The 19,187-nt window shown below is 41.2% G+C and overlaps 1 protein-coding gene across 1 annotated transcript in view; it reads right to left on the reverse strand.

Annotated features, from left to right (window-relative positions):
* Positions 1-19,187, reverse strand: part of UTP20 (UTP20 small subunit processome component) — a gene marked incomplete in the record, with an annotated part of 2,478,305 nt that overhangs the window by 706,261 nt on the left and 1,752,857 nt on the right. The window contains 1 exon segment of the mRNA XM_044087776.1: positions 14,815-14,967. Within this exon segment, the coding sequence (XP_043943711.1) occupies positions 14,815-14,967 (153 nt within the window).

The following is a 19,187-nucleotide window of genomic DNA, read 5'->3' on the forward strand; positions in this document are numbered from 1 at the left end:
ATTTCAACTCAGCAGTAGCTGCAGGCTCAAAAGGTTGTAGAGTGAGTTTCTCCAACACAAAATTGAGATCCCAAGCAGGAGTAGGAGCCCTTCGTGGGGGTCTTATATTCTTTGCCCCTCTAAGAAATTGCTTGAACAAAGGATGCGAAAACAATGGTGGGTCACAGTCGTAGTGAGCTGAAATTGCTGCAGCATGAATCTTAATAGAAGAGAAGGACAAACCTTTGTCCAATAACTCAGTAAGATATTGAAGAGCCACACTTAAATCAGGCTCAGAAACATCCAAATCCTTAGCTGCACTCCAAAACAAACTCTCTTCCATTTATCTGCGTACACTTTCCTTGTACTAGGCCTTCTAGCTTCCAAAATCACATTCAAAACTTGTTGTGGAAGTTGAGACCCTCTATGGATTAAAACAGAATATGCCAGGCTGTTAGGTGAAGAGAGTGAAGTTTGACATTGAGCAAATGACTGTCCTCCTGGGACAACAGATGTGGAATCAAAGGCAAAGGCCATGGAGGCTTCCGTACTAGACTTCTCAGTAATGGGTACCAGTGCTGTCGAGGCCAATCTGGAGCTATCAAAATCATCCTTGGTTTGTCCTGTCTGACCTTCAGAAGTACCTTTGGGAGGAGAGGCAGAGGTGGAAAGGCATACACATGAAGATTCTTCCAAATGAAAGAAAGAGCATCCACTTTCCAAGCTGTGGGATGAAACCTCTTCGTGCAAAACTTTGGCAGCTGGTGGTTTAGTGAAGAAGCGAACAGATCTATGTCTGGAGTTCCCCAGGACACTGTCAATTTCTGAAATACATGAAGATCCAGTTTCCACTCGTGGGGATCCATGATTTGTCTGCTTAACACATCTGCTAAGGAGTTCTGTGCTCCCGGCAGAAACCTTGCCTGAAGACTTAGTTGTAAACTGAGAGCAGTCTCCCACAAAAGCATTGCTTGCCTGCATAGAGGATAAGAATGTGTTCCCCCTTGCTTGTTGATGTACCACATGACAGTTGTGTTGTCTGTTAGAATCAACATCTGCCCTGGAAGAAGTAAATCCTTGAAAGCTATTAATGCAAACTGGACTGCTAACATCTCCTTTAAGTTGATATGTAGATGCAGTAGTCTGACAGGCCACTTGTCTTGTATCCACTTTCTGTTTAGATGAGCTCCCCAAGCTTTGTCTGAGGCATCTGTCGTTAAAATTTGACTCGCCTCTGGCTGGGTCACAGAGAGTCCCTTGTTTAGGTGACATTCCTGAGCCCACCACAAAAATTCCTTTTGAATGCAAGGTATTATTTGAATGACAGTGTCCAGATCCTGGCAGTGCTGTGTCCATACATTTTTGAGATACCATTGCAACTTCCTCATATGCAGTTTGGCATTGGGAAGCACCAGAATACAAGATGCCATGAACCCTAAGGCTTGAAGGACTGTCCTTGTAGTCAGCCCGGACTGAAGAGAGAGATGATGGAAGTAAAGGGAAAGATTCTTTTGTTTGTCCGGGGTTAGAAAGGCCATCTGGGATGCTGTATTCAGTCTTACACCCAGAAAGCACATGTCTTGAGAGGGTACTAGACTGGACTTTATTTCGTTCACAGAATACCCCAGGCATCTTAGCACTGCTATGACATATTCCAAATGACGAAGAAGCTCGTCCCTTCCTTGAGCCAGAATCAGGCAATCGTCCAAATAAGGATAGATTTGTATTCCTTTTAGCCTGAAGAAAGCTATCACTGGAGCCAGAACTTTCGTGAAATACTCTGGGCAGTAGATAAGCCAAAGGGCAATGCAGAGAACTGATAGTGAGAATTCCCAGTCCAAAAACGCAGATACTTCCTGCAACTTAGCCTGATAGGAACATGAAGGTAAGCCTCCTTGAGATCCAAAGTTACCATCCAGTGATCCTTGCCCAGCAGAGGTAAAAGCTGTTGTAACGTCAACATTTTGAACTTGGGAATGTCCAGATAAGTGTTGAGGATAGATAAATCCAAAATTGGTCTCCACGTGTTCCCTTTTTTTGGTACAAGGAACAGGCGAGAATAAAATCCTAGGCCCCTTTCTGGCATAGGAACCGGCTGTATGGCCCCTATTTGGAGTAACAGAGAAATTTGCTTGTGAGCCTCTATTCTTTGTTGAGGAGGAATGTCTGGCATGCCTTTGAAAGGAGGCAAAGTATGGAAATAAAACCTGTATCCGTGATGAATGATATCCAATACCCATCTGTCTTGGGTAATCAAACTCCAATTTTCTTTGAAAAGTGCCAACCTTCCTCCCAAAGGTGCTGCCAGGCGAGAAGGTTCTGGCAGCTGAAAAGGTAGGTCATTGGGTCTGTTTACGAAAGGACTGACCTCTGCCCTCACCCGAAGACTGTGCAGGAGAACTCCCTGTTCTAGGCCTGAAAGAGCCCTGACCTCTGCCCCTGCCACGTCTAGACCTAGCCCTAGACTGGGAATCATAAGAAGGATACGTCCACCCCTTAGTAGGCCAATTTCTACTAAACTTTGGAGGCTGAACCTGCAAAAAGTCTTTAACAGTCTGCATAGACTTAGCCTTGTCTTCCATTTTCTTTAAAACTGCCTCAACAGGAGAACCAAACAAGACATCAGATTGCAAAGGGGCATCCCAAATCCTAGTTTTAACATGGTCAGATAAATTTTGATCCCTCAGCCAGGCATGCCTGCGAAGAACTGACCCAGTGGCAGCCACCCTAGAGGAGGCCTGTACAGCATCAAAACCACATTGCAAAGAATGCTTACCCACCTGTTCAGAAACATGTACTAAATCTTGTAACTCTTTACAATCAATACCTTCCGCTAGAGCATCAACCTTAGATTTCAACTGTGAAAGAAGATAATTTTGATATTTCAACATGTGAAACTGGCAATTCAAAGCTCTCATGGCTAGAGTGGAAGAAGTATAAACTTTCTTTCCCCATCTATCCAAGGCCCTGGCCTCTTTATCTGCAGGGACCGGATTCTTGACAACAGAAGCCTTAACACCCTTAGGCCCCTGGCTAACAGTTTCTGGGTCTGCCCTAGGACTCTTAAAAAGATATTTGTGAGCTTCAGGCACCCTGTAATACCTATCTGGTTTAACAGGAGCAGGAGGCAAAGAATCAGGATTAAGAGAAGCCTCTGCAAACACATCTTCCACCACATTCAGAACAGGAGGTATAGCCAAAGGCCTATGCTGGGGTAAAAACAAAAATTCCCTAAGCCTTTTCCTGGAGTCAGAGAAGTCCTGACCTTCCCATTTAAAATGCTCTCTCATGGAGTGAAGGGTCTCTGAAAAAGAAAAATCCTCAGGAGGAGAAGCAGAAGGAGTAGAATCATCCACATCAGAATCAGAATAATGAGAATACTCCTGCAAGTCTTCAGCCAAGACTCAGACACATCGAAACCTGCTCATAATCCCCCAACACTGGTTCCATCCTAGGCCTCTTATCAGGAGGGGGCATAGAGCCTCTAATTAAAGTAATTAAATCTTCTGCCATTTTAAGCATGTGCTTCTTGGGCACAGAACCTGAAGAACTAGGAGTGACACCCACAGAAGCTAAACTAGACCTGCCTCTAGGAGAAGCCTTGGAAGCAGAAAGAGAGGGCCTAGACACCTTAGGAAGGGAGGGGAGTAAAGTTATCTGAGAAGCCCCTACAGCCTGACCTGCCTCCTGGGAGGCCACATCCTGTAAAATCAAAGTTTCTCCCTGGGACTCCAGAGAGACCGCCGACGGAACCACCGGTTCCACTGACGCCTCTAAAGAACCGGCGTCCGGTTCGGACGACTCCTCTAACCTAGGTTTAACTGCCTTGTCCTTGCGCTTCTTTAAGGAAGCCGGCGTCGGAGCATCCGACGGCATATTGTAATTGCACCGCTTCCCAGAGACCAACCTGGCACAATCCAACCTTCGCTTTATAGTGCGTTTATTGAACCTAGCACAAAAGCGACACCCAACAACGTCGTGCTCAGGTCCCAAACAAGGTATACACAAATTATGGTAATCCCTATGCGGTATCTGTTTCCCACAAGAAATACAGTTATTCACTTTTTCTGACATCCGGTAAACCACCGAGGCAAAATAAAACCCAAAATATTCCCCAACGGGGTACTTAACCAACTCTGACTTCGGTCTGAAACTCCGAATTCGAAAAATTTCAGAACACCGAACGGCACTTGCAACACTGCTTCTGCATCGGACCATGCGGCAAAAAAGACTGAGGATATGACGTCGGTCATGCGCATTTGTACCCTGACGTTCTGATGTCAGTCAAATGCGCCTTGACCGACGTCAGCCTTATACTCTGATATTCGGGCCGACCGAGGGACAGCGGACTACCCAAGTGTTAAGACTGCAGCAATGTGAGATGAAGAACATCCACTTTATTATGTGTGAGTATGCCAACTTTGTAGAATAACTTTCAGTGACTGCCCCTGGATATGTGAAGGAGAAGGAGAACCACTGCTGCTTGGGTCAGCAAGATTTTTGGTCTGTTCCACTGGATCACCAGTAGAACCTTCATGATTTGAAGGAAACAGGGGAAGGCATACAGGTGTTTCCCATCACAGAAGAAATGCATGGCATCCATCCTCCAGGCTTGGAGACAAGTACTCTTAGAGCTAAACAGCTTGAGCTGTCTGTTCAGAGTGGAGGCAAACACATCCACTTAAAGAATACCCCCATTAGTGGGATTTGTCCATGAAGACATCTCTGTTCAGCATCCATTTGTGAGGGTCTTCCATGGACCTGCCTAGAGAATCTGCAAGTACAATATCCTCCAATGGGACTGTACATCACCTGAAGGGACAGAGTTGCCTTTATAGCCTGCTCCCATGCCAGAACAGCTAGTCTGTGCAGCTGGTAGAACTTGGTTTTCCTTGTTTGTTGACATACCACAACTGTGGTAGTGTCCTTGAAAGTCCTGAGAGGGCCTGATTTCCATGTTAGAAAACACCTGACGAGCCTGGATCACTGCACTCACTTCTGATGAGACTGATGTGCTCCCTCCATTGTCTGGGGGACCACTGGCCTTGAAATGAGGAGGAGCCTGTCAAGTCAGGTCTACTGCATCTGTGTAAAGTTCCTTTTCACTCACCCACCCACTCCAAATCAGGACAGCACGGATTTAGTTGGATCTGGGATATCCACCACTTGCAACTCTTTCTTCAAGAAAGTCAAGAGAGGAATTTGGAAGTCTGGTGGATGACAGTGTTGAGACCACAAAGAAGTTAGGTACCACTGGATCTTTCTCATATGCAGCTTGGCAAAGGGTACCACTGGAATGGTTGCTGCCATGTATCCCATGGTTCTTAGAATCTCTCTTGCAGGAGTAGACTGAAGAGCAGAAAGGATTGGAAGAAGTTGGAAAGGAACTATACTGTCTGGTGTAGGAGAAAAATTGTTTTAACCCATTCCCTCCAATGGAGCTTTGGAAGTTTGCTTTGTAACTTCCAATGGGTGGAGCTCAAGCTTTTTGATAAAATCAAATTATGTTCTCACATTTCAAACAAATGTTAATATCTCTGGAATCATAGGAGTTACTAAAGAAGTGTAAACTCCAAACTCTTTAGTACAAAGTATTTTTGCAGTAGTAATATTCTTTAGGTTCTAGGTCTTAGGTGGTTTTAGCCAGGTGATTTCTTTTGACACCTGGACACCAACGTGAGAAAGATCTGTATAAAGTCTTGCGCATCATTTCCTTCTTCTCTTGCAAAACCTTGAAGAGTTCTACTGTAGAAGGTCCAAATAAGAGGTCCCTATGAAGGGGAGAATCCAATAGCTTGGCCTTTACATCCTCTGGGAGAATCCAATAGCTTGGCCTTTACATCCTCTGGGAGGGACCTCAGACAAAGCCAAGCAAACCTTCCAATAACTGATCCAGAGGCAGCAGCACTGGAAGAAGCCTTTGCAGCATCACAGCTACATTTAATGGACTATCTAGCAACTTGAACAGCTTCTCCTAGCATGAACATTGCTTTTAGCTTAGAATCAGAAGATGCGAGGTTAGCTACAGTTTTGTTAAGATCTCATACGATAGACAAAATGTATTTTAGCATTTGAGTTTGGTAACTTAAAGCTCTGAAATCTCGAGTGGCAGAAGTACACACCTTCTTTCCAAACCTGTCCACAAGCCCTACTGCCTTGACAGATGGCAAAATATTAGCTGTTGGCAGAAGTTTCATAGGTGATCATCTACAGGATTTTCGTAAAAAAAAAAAAAACCCTTGTGGACCTTATGAAACCTATTAGACTCCTTGGATGCTGGACATTGGGAATCAGGAGAAGTCGAAGTGAATGCAAAGGCATCCAGGAAGGGTTCTAAGACTGGAGGAACTGGAAAAAGGAATAATCTCTAGCAAACTACAATATATTTATTTATATACATCAAAGACCTGTTCAGATTCCTAAGTCAAAGTGCTGTATCACTTTAGTTAGTTTTGCCAAATATTTCCTCAATGAGGGAGTCAGTGGATAAGGTATCATCATCAGAGGCAAGATGACCAGGAGAATGGATCTGTGATGAAAAGGCTAAGGAATCCTCAGGTGAAGATTTATACAGTCTATTTTCAGGAGGGAGGGGGAGAGAAGGAGAAGGCAGGAATTAAGGGGGTTTCAGAGACAAGATGGCCTTGTAAAAACCCTGTGTGAACTACAGCCATTCCTTTTCCTGAGATGTCTGAAATGGAGAAAAGTTTTGGGTTTTGGGTTTTCAGTTTCATTTTTTTTTTCATGACTTTGGCCCTAATGAAGCACTGCTGGTTAGAACCCTGGCATACTTCAGTCAAAGTTCTGGGCATGTCTTTCTACACAAGAAATGTAAGAGTGCTCTCCAGTCCCTCTGAAATGATCACCCTTAATTCTCCCTTTTCAACTGCTTCAGTATGAGCAGTCCTGTAGGATATACAAGAGTCAGACACCATACAGGTATAAGGCAGGAGTTGCAGTAGCCAGGGCCTGTAAAGGAGTCAGAAGTATCTCAACAGGTGTGTCCAAATTAGACTGGGCAGCAGACGGTACAGACCTACCCTTTAAATTTGGACTTCTTTTTGCTATGAGTGGAAAGTCCAGAGGGTTCTGCCATCTGAATTGTGCAAGGTGTTTCAAACACTAGATTTCTAAGTAAGTATTTAATGAGGAAAGAGAAGCATGCAGGGTCTAAGGCACAAATGATTCATAAATCTGATAGCTTCTGTAATCGTGTTCAGCCCTTAGACGAAATAGGCATTGGGACTGGAGATCAGCCTACCACAGTCACATTTCCCTCTCTTAGCTGATGCTCACAAATCTTTTAATGAAAAATACAAGAAAATTAAGACTCCTCAATGGGGCACTTATCTGAAAAGTGCAGGCATTGCAGTAACAGCCTACATCAATGCGGAAAGCAGACTGATAGCAGTAAAGATCCTGCATTCAGACTGGCAGCAAGATAACCTGGGGATTTTACGCTCTTACATTTGTACATGTACACCTAGGCCCCACAAGCTTAGGTCATACACTGGACACCTAAGCATAAGGAATGATTTTGGCTTGGATACACTGGATGGATAACAGATAACCTCAGCAAGATAACCCAAAAGCATTAGAATACTGCAACAGTAATACAAGGAAGGACATCAGCTATGACAGAGTTTTTAGTCAAATCTAGAACAGAAACTGTTGCTAAAAGAGGGATAATTAGTAGGTCAATTAAAATACTGCATGATGATTATAAAAATCAATCGGAGAAGGTTAGAAAAGATTAAGGATAGAGACTGGGAAGGCAATTTACAAAAGAACAATGGGAAAATATCTGTATGTCTCCCAAGTATGCAACAAAGTCCAGGAGGTTTAGGATTTCTGCTTGGAAGTTTTTGCATAGGCATTACATACCAGGCAGACCTCAGAATTTTTTTCCCTCAACTAGACAGCAAAACACTGGTGGGGTAATGGGAAAGAGAGGTAACTGGGAATATGTTGGTAGATTTTAAAAACTCTCAACAGAGTACTTTTTTTTTCACTTGCAAACATTATACATCACATGTAATCTTCTATACAGTCACTGTCAACTGAACATTCGCAGCTCATTCCGTTCCTACCCTCCCTTAAACCCCATTCCGCCACCAAAATGTCATTCTATATGCATTGTTCCCACAAATTCTATTTGTTGCAAGTAATTTGCTCCTAGTCTTTTCTAAAGATTCCAATTCCAGTTATTTTAACTCTTTTACTATATCTTTGTCAGAAATGTTGGATGAGCAAATGATCGCAACCAAGTAAATTACTCTTTTGAGCTGAGACACAGGATTTGACTTGCCCAGAGATAGTAAAACCTCAACAAGTTTAACGTTATTAGCTGCCAAAAATGCAATTACTACAAAATGGAAATCAAAATCTAAACAATTTATGAAGTATTGAATATTGTAAAGGAGATAAAATATACTAGAAGTATGATCTTTAGAAAAGGAAGCTCAAATTACATTGCAATAAATAGAATTGGTGGGGACAATGCATGCAGGACAATGTGCATGAAGAGTGAGGTTTAAGGAATGATAGGAACTGAGTAATGCTGGAGTGGAATGAGAATTATCTAAAAGAAATATATGTATACTGAATATACTGCATTAAAATAATATGGATTGTTTTCTATTAATGTAGGTGTACCTACTATGTTGTTTCAATTAAGGTTTAATGAAGATTTAAAAAAAATGGTTCATTACACATTAAGTCTTGCAGCTCAGAATTTTTTTTCCAGCAGAAGTTACAGCCATTAAAAGTAGTGTCTTCCAAGAGAGGTTATTCAGGGGAACTGAAACATGTTCAAAGGGTGCCAGGGTTAGTTTCTCTAATGTAAAGCTGAGGTTGAGTGGTAGGGAAATTTCCTTTCTGGGGAATCTGATATGAGGTACCCCCTTACAAAATGCAAGACTGGCAATACAGAGTATAAAGGAGGCTTTATATAGTCAGGCAAGCTGAAATAGTCAAAACATGCGTCTTCAAAAAGAAATGGATAACTCTGATTTGTGAAAGTTTGACAGATGGTTGAAAACCAAAGATGCTCTAACTGAATTTAGGATCCTGATCTCTAGCCAGGTGACAGAGAGAGAGAGAGAGACAATGCCCTCCACTTTGTTGCATATGATTTCCTTATATTTGATTTCTTAACCTCTGACAATATATGTAGCATACCCTTTAAAAAAATGTGCCTAGATCAGATGTGTGCTAAATCATTCGTGTTGTCACACCCTTACATTTTTAAAAGAAAAACCCAGCCAAGCTAGATTTTCCACTGTGTGATACCTTAAAACCTCTTAAACTACAGGTAACATGGGATATATGCAAATGACCCCTTAAGGACATCAGTTATTTCAGTTATATGGCAGTTCTGAATGCCCATGACTTTTTCCTTTTTAAGTCCGTTATGGAGAAACAGTTGGAATATATATTTTGCAGACAGCCTAATGGTTATGTACATCAGTTGGGTACGACAATCCTGTGTTTCCAAACGTTAGCTAAACAGTCCACGTATGCTCTGCTGATGAGGCCATAAGAAAGCTGAAACATGCATGTCCACAGCTGGTGGGGTTTGGCTTTATTGGCCTGAATTTGTCCATATATAGGTATATCCTCTCAGACCAACAGTGAATGGAAAACACCATCCCCTCATTAAGCAGAAAGCAGCTGTAAGGATCCTCACAGAACCTCCAAGCTGAATAATGCTGTAGCAGTTTCAGTTCAGAAGGACATACCTGAAGTCAAAGGTATGGGCCGCATCCAGCATCCAAAGGTGTCACTCTAGAGACCTCAGACACAACTCACTGCAAGAACACAGGCTGCAAAGGCATTCTTCTGATATTGCTGTTGCCAGATCCAGGGCAACACTCAGACTCCCTTAGGCAAGCATTAGTTTCTTGGTTCTTCTCCTTTGGATATGTAAATACAAAAAGAAACTTCTCCAAACACAGTCATTAAGTGATAATGTACAACTTAAAATAAAAGTCACAAACTCTTAGCATACTTGACACAGTGAGTGTTTCATCTTTTAAAAAGACTTCAGACTGAACAATCAACTTTACACTACTAAATAATCAAAATTTGAATTGGGGACACACATAATGCTCTTACTAGGCATGTTCTTTATAGCAGCAAAGGAAAAAAGTTTTTCTTTTATTGTTATCGATGCGATCAAAAAATTTAGTATTCTATTAAATGCAGAAGATTTGTTGGACTATAAATAATAAGTATGGTGGGTTAAGTTAGCTGCCTGCATATACCCTGGGCTTAATGAATAAGAGAATTTTAAGGCTTATTTAAGAACGAACGGGTTAAAGAATTACCTGTCAAGCACTGGTTGTTAAATATGAGTGAAGTCATGTGACTTCAAATTTTAATTATTTAATGGTGCAAAGCTGTTTGTTTACTCAGTATGAAGAAGTCTTTTTACAAGACAAAAGTCCTTTAGATATTTATTAGAGTGCTTGTGCTACTGTGTGTTAGGAGACCCTGACAAACACAGTGGAGACATGGGACCAGGTATGGGTCCTTTCTGGGAGGCTTTAGCTTTACAGTGGATTGTCTTTAGGGTAAACTTTGCACAAAGTGAACAGCCATCACTATCAAGTTGTGGGCTTAAACAGAAAAGGCACTGGTTATAAAAATTCTTGTGTGGGATTTGTTTGCCAGACTTGATTCAGAAAAAGATCATCTCAGAATTACTAGCAAACATTTACAGAATACAGAACACGAGTAACAAAATCAAAAACAATTACTCCTACAGGATGTTTATCGGAAAACTCTGGAAGCATGCAGACACACTGGACTAATAGTGCTTTGTGCAGAATGTGAACACATGTAGACTGCAGCAAAAAGACCAGAAGCAGCCATTAGCTGATACCCTTCTTAATCCACTAATGTCCTGACATCTGAAAGAGGAGGAGTCAGCTTAAGCAAAGAGGGGAAGGTACAGCAGGAATCTCAGAGGTAATGGCTGCAACAGAAAACGAATATATAATATTGTGCCGTACACCTCACTCTTAAGATCATTCATATTTCCATGTCATGCATCTGTTATTAAATGGGGAAGTGAAGTCTGGCAAAATTAGCCTAGAAAGCAGAAAAATAATGAAAGAATTCAATGCAAAGTACAAAGTCATACAATTCAAGGGGAGATCCCACTATAAGACAATGGAAAGTGGATAAGTAAATGATCCAACCCTAGACTTATGGGGTCTATATCATAAGATCGAAGTTTCAAAACTTCGAATCTGATATGGTTGACACCATATGATCAAAGTTTTGAAACTTTGAATCTTTTAACGGAGATCTCTGTACAGCGCGGAAAGGGAAGATGCCCCTTTTCTGCACTGTACTGCAATCTCAGAGTTGGTATATTTTAAGTCGCGGGGGGTGTGGGGTGCAGGGGGGCTTGCCCCCCTGCTTAGAGTGTTTAAATGGTTTGTTTATATAGGTTGTTGTGTTTGTATTACATTTTCGAAGTTTCAAAACTTCAATCATATGGTGTTGACCATATCAGATTCGAAGTTTTGAAACTTCGATCATGTAATATAGACCCGACTTATGCAGGCCAACATGGCATGATAATGGTGAAAGATAAAAAGTTGTTAGACTGCAAAGTAAAGGGGCGCATGTAAGGGTAGCAAATGTCATTCGCCTACTGCACAATGCCTGGAATGCTGTCAGTACTTATAAAAACCTTGCCGAAATACTGACAGCAACTTAGTACAAAGCAAGCAGATGAGGGCAACTACAAAAGTAATACCAAATATGCGAGATATATATATATATTTTTTTTTTTATGTACGTATGTACAAATGGCAGCAAGCACTGGACATGTACCTTTTACAACAAATAAATAAGAAAACAAGGCTTCCATGCTTTGCTTTTACTTGCCTTCCACAGACTTGCACCTTTTTAAGTAACTTCTGCCAGTATGTTCTTCACTGTCCTTTAGGTTTCCTCTCAGAACATACAGAACAGGCACCCAAAATCAAATCAGATAGGATGATTATAAGAGGTTGCATGGGCCAGGCCAGAAAAAGAGGTGTCTACAAATTAAGTTCTAAAAGCTTAGCACTGAAAAAGGAAATGTACACCAGGTGATCAGTTAATAATAATGGTGCAGGATAATACTCTTATGGAACAGCATAAGACAAACTCAGACCAAACGCAGGTCAGTTACAGTTGTTAATACAGAAGCTGTTTGGCAGGTGACAGGGGCCATTTCTTTTCTTACTGCAAAAATATATAAATTCCTTAGCTAAGATACACATGGTTCGATGAATACAACACTTGAGCATTCACGTTCATGCCAGTGAAGAACCAGAAAAAGAAAAAGATCTAGAAGATGACCTGAAATTTTGGACCCTCTTGCCACCAATCTCACGTCTCATTTATATTCCAGAGTGGCAGTCGTCAAACCGTGTTTTTTTAAGGACTTCTTTTCTCTGAAATTGCATTAGGGATTGAGTGACACAAGCAGCATGAGACTCCATTCGAGCAGGCACCTGGCAGTAATACAACTAGCATGCCTTTCCACGTAGAACAAATGACTGACCTTGCTGACAGGCTAGCAATACTGGTTAGTTTCCATGGCATGTAAGCCCTCTAAGCAGTAAATGTATAATCAATGGCCCACCTTGAGCAAAAATAGCTCCCGACTAAAAAGAGAGCCTCAGCTTAATATTTTTTTATTCCTTTGTGACACCCAAATGCAGCTAAATTTACCAATAGCCAGCAGGACATAGAAAAATGAGGCTGACAGAACCTGAATGGGGAGGATGCATCCTGTCCACAGATTCAAGGACCATGAGTGCTAAATTAAAAAAAACAGCACCCCCCCCCCCACTAAAGCAGGTACTAGAACAAACTAACAATGTTAGTCCTTAGGTTTTCTACTCCAAGTGCTACTGGAAAGCAGGATTTTAAAATGCGTTTATCATACTGTTACCATTTTCTTTCCCTACATTACGCATTTTAACTCACTGCCTTCCAGTGCACTCTGTATGGTGCTGCCAGCAGCTCCTGCATGTGAACAGCACTCGACATGAAATTGTTTGGGACACTGATTAAACTGTGCCTTACTGCTGTCAAACAGCCCTGTATTCCACAGTATGATTCATCTCTGAAAGGAAGCATAACACATTGTTGAAAAGGACCCAACAGCATTCCATGTTTTTGAATTTGAACTTAGTAACCCCTTGCACATTTATATTTTTCAGCTAACCTGTGAACATCAGCAAATACTAATGGCGTAAATGACAAAGCACTGTGGAGTGAATAGGTACAGCATTCCACAGTACTGTGGTTCAAATGAGTTAGTATATTTTCCTTATTAAAATGTCTAAGCAAACTAGAATGAAGATCAATGTATTCAGAGGGTGATATTGAGTTTTCCTGAAGCACAAGAGCTTGGAAAAACATGCTTGTTCCTGTTACAGCAAAACAAGTGCATTGCTAAGATTATGGAACACAGTTTTGAGAAACTTCTTTCCACAACGCTGTTCATCCATAGAGCTGATGCATATAGGTTTGGTGGTACTGGAGCACAAGGGACATGCCTAGTGCAAAAAGACTTGGACTGAATTTAACGGCAGAGTTCATGCTGTTGGGAGCTGCTGTGATCCAAGAAATCATATTTTGATTTATGAATGTGTAACTGTTTAAAAGCTCCATACCATCACAGATACAATAAATTACAATCCATTACAAGGATAAAATATGGGCAGAAGATTTGCTACTTCTACATGTATTTTCTGAATAACAAAGTAAACATGCTTATTAACAACAAAGCAAAAAATACAGGAAGTCATTACTACTACACTGTAACAGCAATATGTCAGATGCTATTTCAGCAACAGTTAAGCAAGCAGACCCATGTTTAACAATGTCTACAAAAGCTGACCCAGCTCTGCAGAGTGAAAAGTTACCACATACAACAGAAGTGACGCACGTTCAGACAGAGAGAGACTGGAGAGTATCAGCAAGAATGAGGACACCTGAACAGTGCCAGTCAGCTTTCCTTTTCCTGAGCTGAGGGAATGGTGATGGATTTTTATCGGTTAGAAAGCCCTCAGTTAAATTGTGAGGGTCAGCCCACGCAGTTAACAATAAAAGAGGTGCCAGCATACATCTGCAAAGAGAACACAAGCATGGAAATATGTGCACACAAATCCCATGTACATCAGGGGATGGTGGGATGGAGTTAAGAGGCACACAAAGGAAAAATCATCTTCATTGTTAAAGCGGTGTTATTCAGACATCTCTATCTCATCTACCATAAAATGTTAAATTTTCTCCACTAGCTGGGACTCAATCTACGGTGGCCACGGTGGTGCAGCTGTTAGCGTTCCCGCCTCACAGCATGAGGTTCTCCGGTTCGATCCTCGGCTGAGGTGCCTTCTGTGCAGAGTCTGCATGTCCTCCCTGTGGTCTTGTGGGTTTCCTCCGGGTGCTCCGGTGTCCTCCCACATCCCAAAGACATGTTGCAGATGGACTGGATACTCTAAATTGGCCTTAGGCGTGAGTGCTTGCGTGTGTGCCTTCCGTGGAAGGTTGGGCACTGAGCTGGCAGCTCGACACCATAAAACTCCACTGCCAATCATGAGCGGACTGGTGATCCACTGTGGCGACCCCTAACCGGGAAAAGTTGAAAGAAGAAGCTGGGGCTCACTCTAAAGGTAGAGAATAAACCAGTCAGTTTGTTTAAAGGTTAAAAACTATGGAGACTAAGGAGGGGCATTGGAATGTAGCTGATGGCCAACAGTGGAAAGGGCTCAAAAAAACATACGATAGGGGAAAAAATAGTGAATGTCAGTGAAGTCTTACCTGTATGGAGTAGAAGCAGTTATGCATAATAGGAATAAGATAATTAGTGTCCAGAGTCTTCATCTGTTTAATGTACGAGGCAACACATTGGAAAGCTGACAAACGCTCATCAAAGTTGATGTCATCAAGGTGTCGCTGGTCAAAAGCATTCATCTGAAAGTAGAAAAAAAAGTTGCACTATATTCCTTACAAACTATATTACCACACACAAATTTTACAATAACTACGAATAAAAATAAATAAATGCAGAAATAACCACCCCATGAATCTGCCCTCTGAACAACACTTTAACCTGAAACTAGCAGCACTAAACTAGCATTCAGTTATGGTGTTTCTTTCTTGTTCTGGCCTTCTTTTATTCTCTTCTGTTTTGCTATTACATATGGCCTCAAGCCAGTCCCAAGCCCTTTTCCCTCCTTTGGGCTTCAGTGAAACCTCCTATTCCTCCCGAGGCTATATTACAAAGTGTATACATTAATTAATTATTGACCGGGATAGTCCAGTGGGCCAAGAAGACCCCATTTTCAATGGAGGCCCGGGGAGAAAATCTCCACAAAAAACTAAGAGTATAGAAAATATAAATGCAAGCTTATTAAAGGTAGAACATTTAAAATATATGAAGCAAAATAATTCAAAAATAACTGGCATTGCAGTACGGATAACATTATATGAAATACTTAATATACTATAGCAGAAGTTCAAGCTACAAATACATTCAGAGATTATTAGCAGGCAAATTAAAGGAGTAGAATAAGAGAAGAAAAATGGGGAAAGACATTGGGGTTGTGAGGTGAGGAATAGCTAGTAAATAGAGTAAAGAAAAACAACTAGAGGAGGAGGACAGGGGAGAGAGTAGCTAATGTAGTAAAGGGAAAAGAAAGGGAAAGAGTGTAGTGGGTAGTATGTTTGAATGGGGCAGAGAAGTAGGATGTTGGATGAAATAAAAGATGTGGAAATGATAGAGGGTTACTAAAGAGCTAGGTTAAGAAAAGGGGAGGCTTAGTACAGTTGCAGATCCAGTTAGAGCGGAGGTGGTTTCAGAGAGCTGTTTTGAAGGAAAACAGTGTTTTAGTTGGTGCAAAGGGCTAGAGGAAGGCTGTTTCAGGTTTTGGCCCTTGCCCAGGAGTATAATACTTGGCCAGCAGGTAGTTTAGTTTTATGAATTTGGAAGAGGTGCTGGATTTTGGATCATAGGGACATGCTGGGATTGTAGTGAGAAAATAAGGAGTTTAGGGGTGGGCAACTTTGACGTTTTGTAAGTAATTTGTGTGTGGTGGATAGTTGGACATAAGTAAGGTAGTGGGAGAATTTGAGCCAGTTAATGTTTTTAGGGGTGTGCAGTGATGGGTGGAATGGCAGGTGTTTGTTGCGAATTTGGCAATTTTGTTGTAACATGTTTCTAATTTAGTTGTTCTTCTTTTGGCTGCTCCCGTTAGGGGTCGCCACAGCAGATCAACTGTTTCCATTTCCTCCTGTCCTCTGCATCTTACTCTGTCACACCAACCACCTGCATATCCTCTCTCACCACATCCATAAACCTTATCTTAGGCCTTCCTCTTTTCCTGTTACCTGGCAGCTTCATCCTTAGCATCTTTTTCCCAATATAATCTGCATCCCTCCTCCAAACCAACGTAATCTTGCCTCTCTGGCTTTGTCTCCAAACTTTCCAACCTGGGCTGACCCTCTAATATACTTATTCCTAATCCTGTCCATCCTCGTCACCCAGTGCAAATCTTAACATCTTCAACTCTGCCACGTCAAGCTCTGACTCCTGCCTTTTTGTCAATGCCACTGTCTCCAACCCGTATAACATAGCTGGTCTCACTACCCTCTTGTAGACCTTCCCTTTCACTCTTACTGGTACTTGTCTGTCACAAATTACTCCTGACACTCTTCTCCACCCACTCCATCCTGCCTGTACTCTCTTCTTCACCTCTCTTCCACACTCACCATTACTCTGAACTGTTGATCCCAAGTACTTAAACTCATTCACCTTTGCCACCTCTGCTCCCTGCATCCTCACCATCATGTTTCTAATTTAGTTGAGTTAATAAAATATGGGACAAACATAGGCTGCTTCTACCCATATTTTCTGAACAACAAAGCATTAAAAAGTTAAAACTTTTCTTTGTTAGATCTGATGAAGTCTTTGGATGGAAGTGTTTACCTATGGCAAATAAAGCCATATTATTTGAGAAGAATGGGAAGCCTCAGACTTTTCTATTTGTATGGGAATGAGTAACGCTTGTTTATCTGATTAGCTCTTCTGCATTTGCTTGGCTTTGGCTTGGTGATATCTGGATTAACAGTCAAAGCATCCAAGTGTTGAAAGGAGAATGGTTTCCCAGCATTGAAGTCCTAAAATGAGATTGAGGTAGGCACCAACTTGAAGACACACCCTTTCAATGCTGTTTTATGGTTATTTTAGCTTAAAAGCACTATGAGTAGCAAGCAGGTAGGTATATACAGGAATTACCTGATGTGGACTACTTGGTGTGTGATTTCAGTATTATTAATTCAGGGATGATAAACCACACATGGAGTATAATCACTACTGGAGTCTGTCTCACTTGCTGTCACTTCAACCACTACTACTTCCTCTGTTTTAGTAAACATGAGGTTGAGAATATTTCTCTGCGTGTTTACAGGTCATACACTAACTGAAAACAACTTCTACATAAGTTTCTACTACTTTATTTACTGGCATTTGTTTACTATGAAATTCCGACTTAGCAGTGCCCTTTTTCAGCAGAGGCCCAGGGAGAAAAGTTCCGTTATAAAGACATCATGGACATTGTTTGCATTATTTCATTATTTACAGTCAGTTTCATTCATGAGAAAGAGTTTCATTTTCATTATTCCAACTTCCTTGACATCAATCACATCATTTACAAACCATTTAGATTAATAATAAGTTACACGGGTTGTACACAAATACATTTTTTAATACAGGGAGGAATATGCAAAGCAGTATCATCAGTATGCATAGATTGTCAGGTTTTAAGTAAGATTATTTGTTACTATAAAGACTGGGTGAAAATCTAGGACACAGGAAGATGGAAGAGTTACAGCAGCTCAAAGAAAAGGAGGGGGGAAGGAGGTGCAAAGAAAATAAAGATGATGAGATGACAGAGGAGGGTATAGTTGTGATAATAGTACATTTAAGTTTTGTGCAGCAGAGAGTTATGGCATGAATTCAGACTGCTACACTAGTACCAGTTTAACCAGGGGTGGTGCAAGTGCAGAGCCATTTATGTATCAAGTGTTGTTTCAATTAGTATTTACAGTCTTTCAGGTTGCAGTGTTCTTAGGTGGCGTAAGATGGTATTCCAGCTATTAACAATGCAGTTTGAAAACAGGGAGCATCCTGCATTGTTGTCAGGCTTAATTACGGAGAATAATGATTTATCTGTGGAGCATACAAGTCTTGTAGTAGTGTAAGACTGAATGATGGAGTGAAGAGATCAGAATTTTGCAGGGTTGTACAGCAGTTTGAAGGTTGTAATTAATGGCAAATACAAGAGATAATTACTTAATTTGAAACAGTTTAATTGTTTTAGAGACAGGCAATGATGTGATTTATAGTTAGCTGGGTGTGAGGTTGTCTACTTTACTATAGCATTGTTCTCATTTGGCTAACATAGAGGAGTTGAGATTTGTTGGGATAGGAGAGGCATTATATATAGGTGGGAGTAGAAAGGAAGTGGCTTAAGTTTTGTCTAGCAGAGTCAGTAAGGTAGTGTTTTACTCTATAGAGGCAGCCTAACTTTTGGTGTGTCTTCTTTATGGCTTGTTGAAAGTAGAGATCAAATTTCAGGTGGTTATCTATAATCAGACTTAGTAGTTTGGTGTGAGACACCAGTTCTATATTTCTCTTATTAGGTGATAGCATATTAAAAGGCAGCTTTTTGAGGAGAAAGAATTCAGGCTAACAATAGTAGTTTAGTTTTTTTTTTTTTTTTTTGGATTCGAAAGGAGTTGAGAGTTGTTGAGCCAAGCTTCTATGGAGGAGAAGAATTTCTGGGTGAGTGTCTGGAGCATTGTTAGTGCACTAGCAGCGCACATTATAGTGGAGTCATTGGCATATTGCACTACGGTGGCCTCTTATGGCTACTGTGTTTAGGTCACTGATAAGTTAAACAGTAGTGGTCCTAGGATGGAGCTCTGTGGGACTCTAACAAATACAGGAAGGAAAGAGGAAAAATCATCTTGCCATTTCACTGCTTGGGACCTATTAATGAGGTAACTAAGAAACCAGTTAAAGTGAGGAAGGTGACAGTCCACAGGAAAAGCTTTTAGTTAGGAGAATTTGATGACTGATTGTGTTGAATACCTTGGATAGATCAAGAAATAGGGCTGAGGTTAGAAGACCC

The sequence above is a fragment of the Protopterus annectens genome, chromosome 11.part0 (genome assembly GCF_019279795.1).
Source record: "Protopterus annectens isolate FY-2018-M chromosome 11.part0, PAN1.0, whole genome shotgun sequence".
NCBI lineage: Eukaryota > Metazoa > Chordata > Ceratodontiformes > Protopteridae > Protopterus > Protopterus annectens.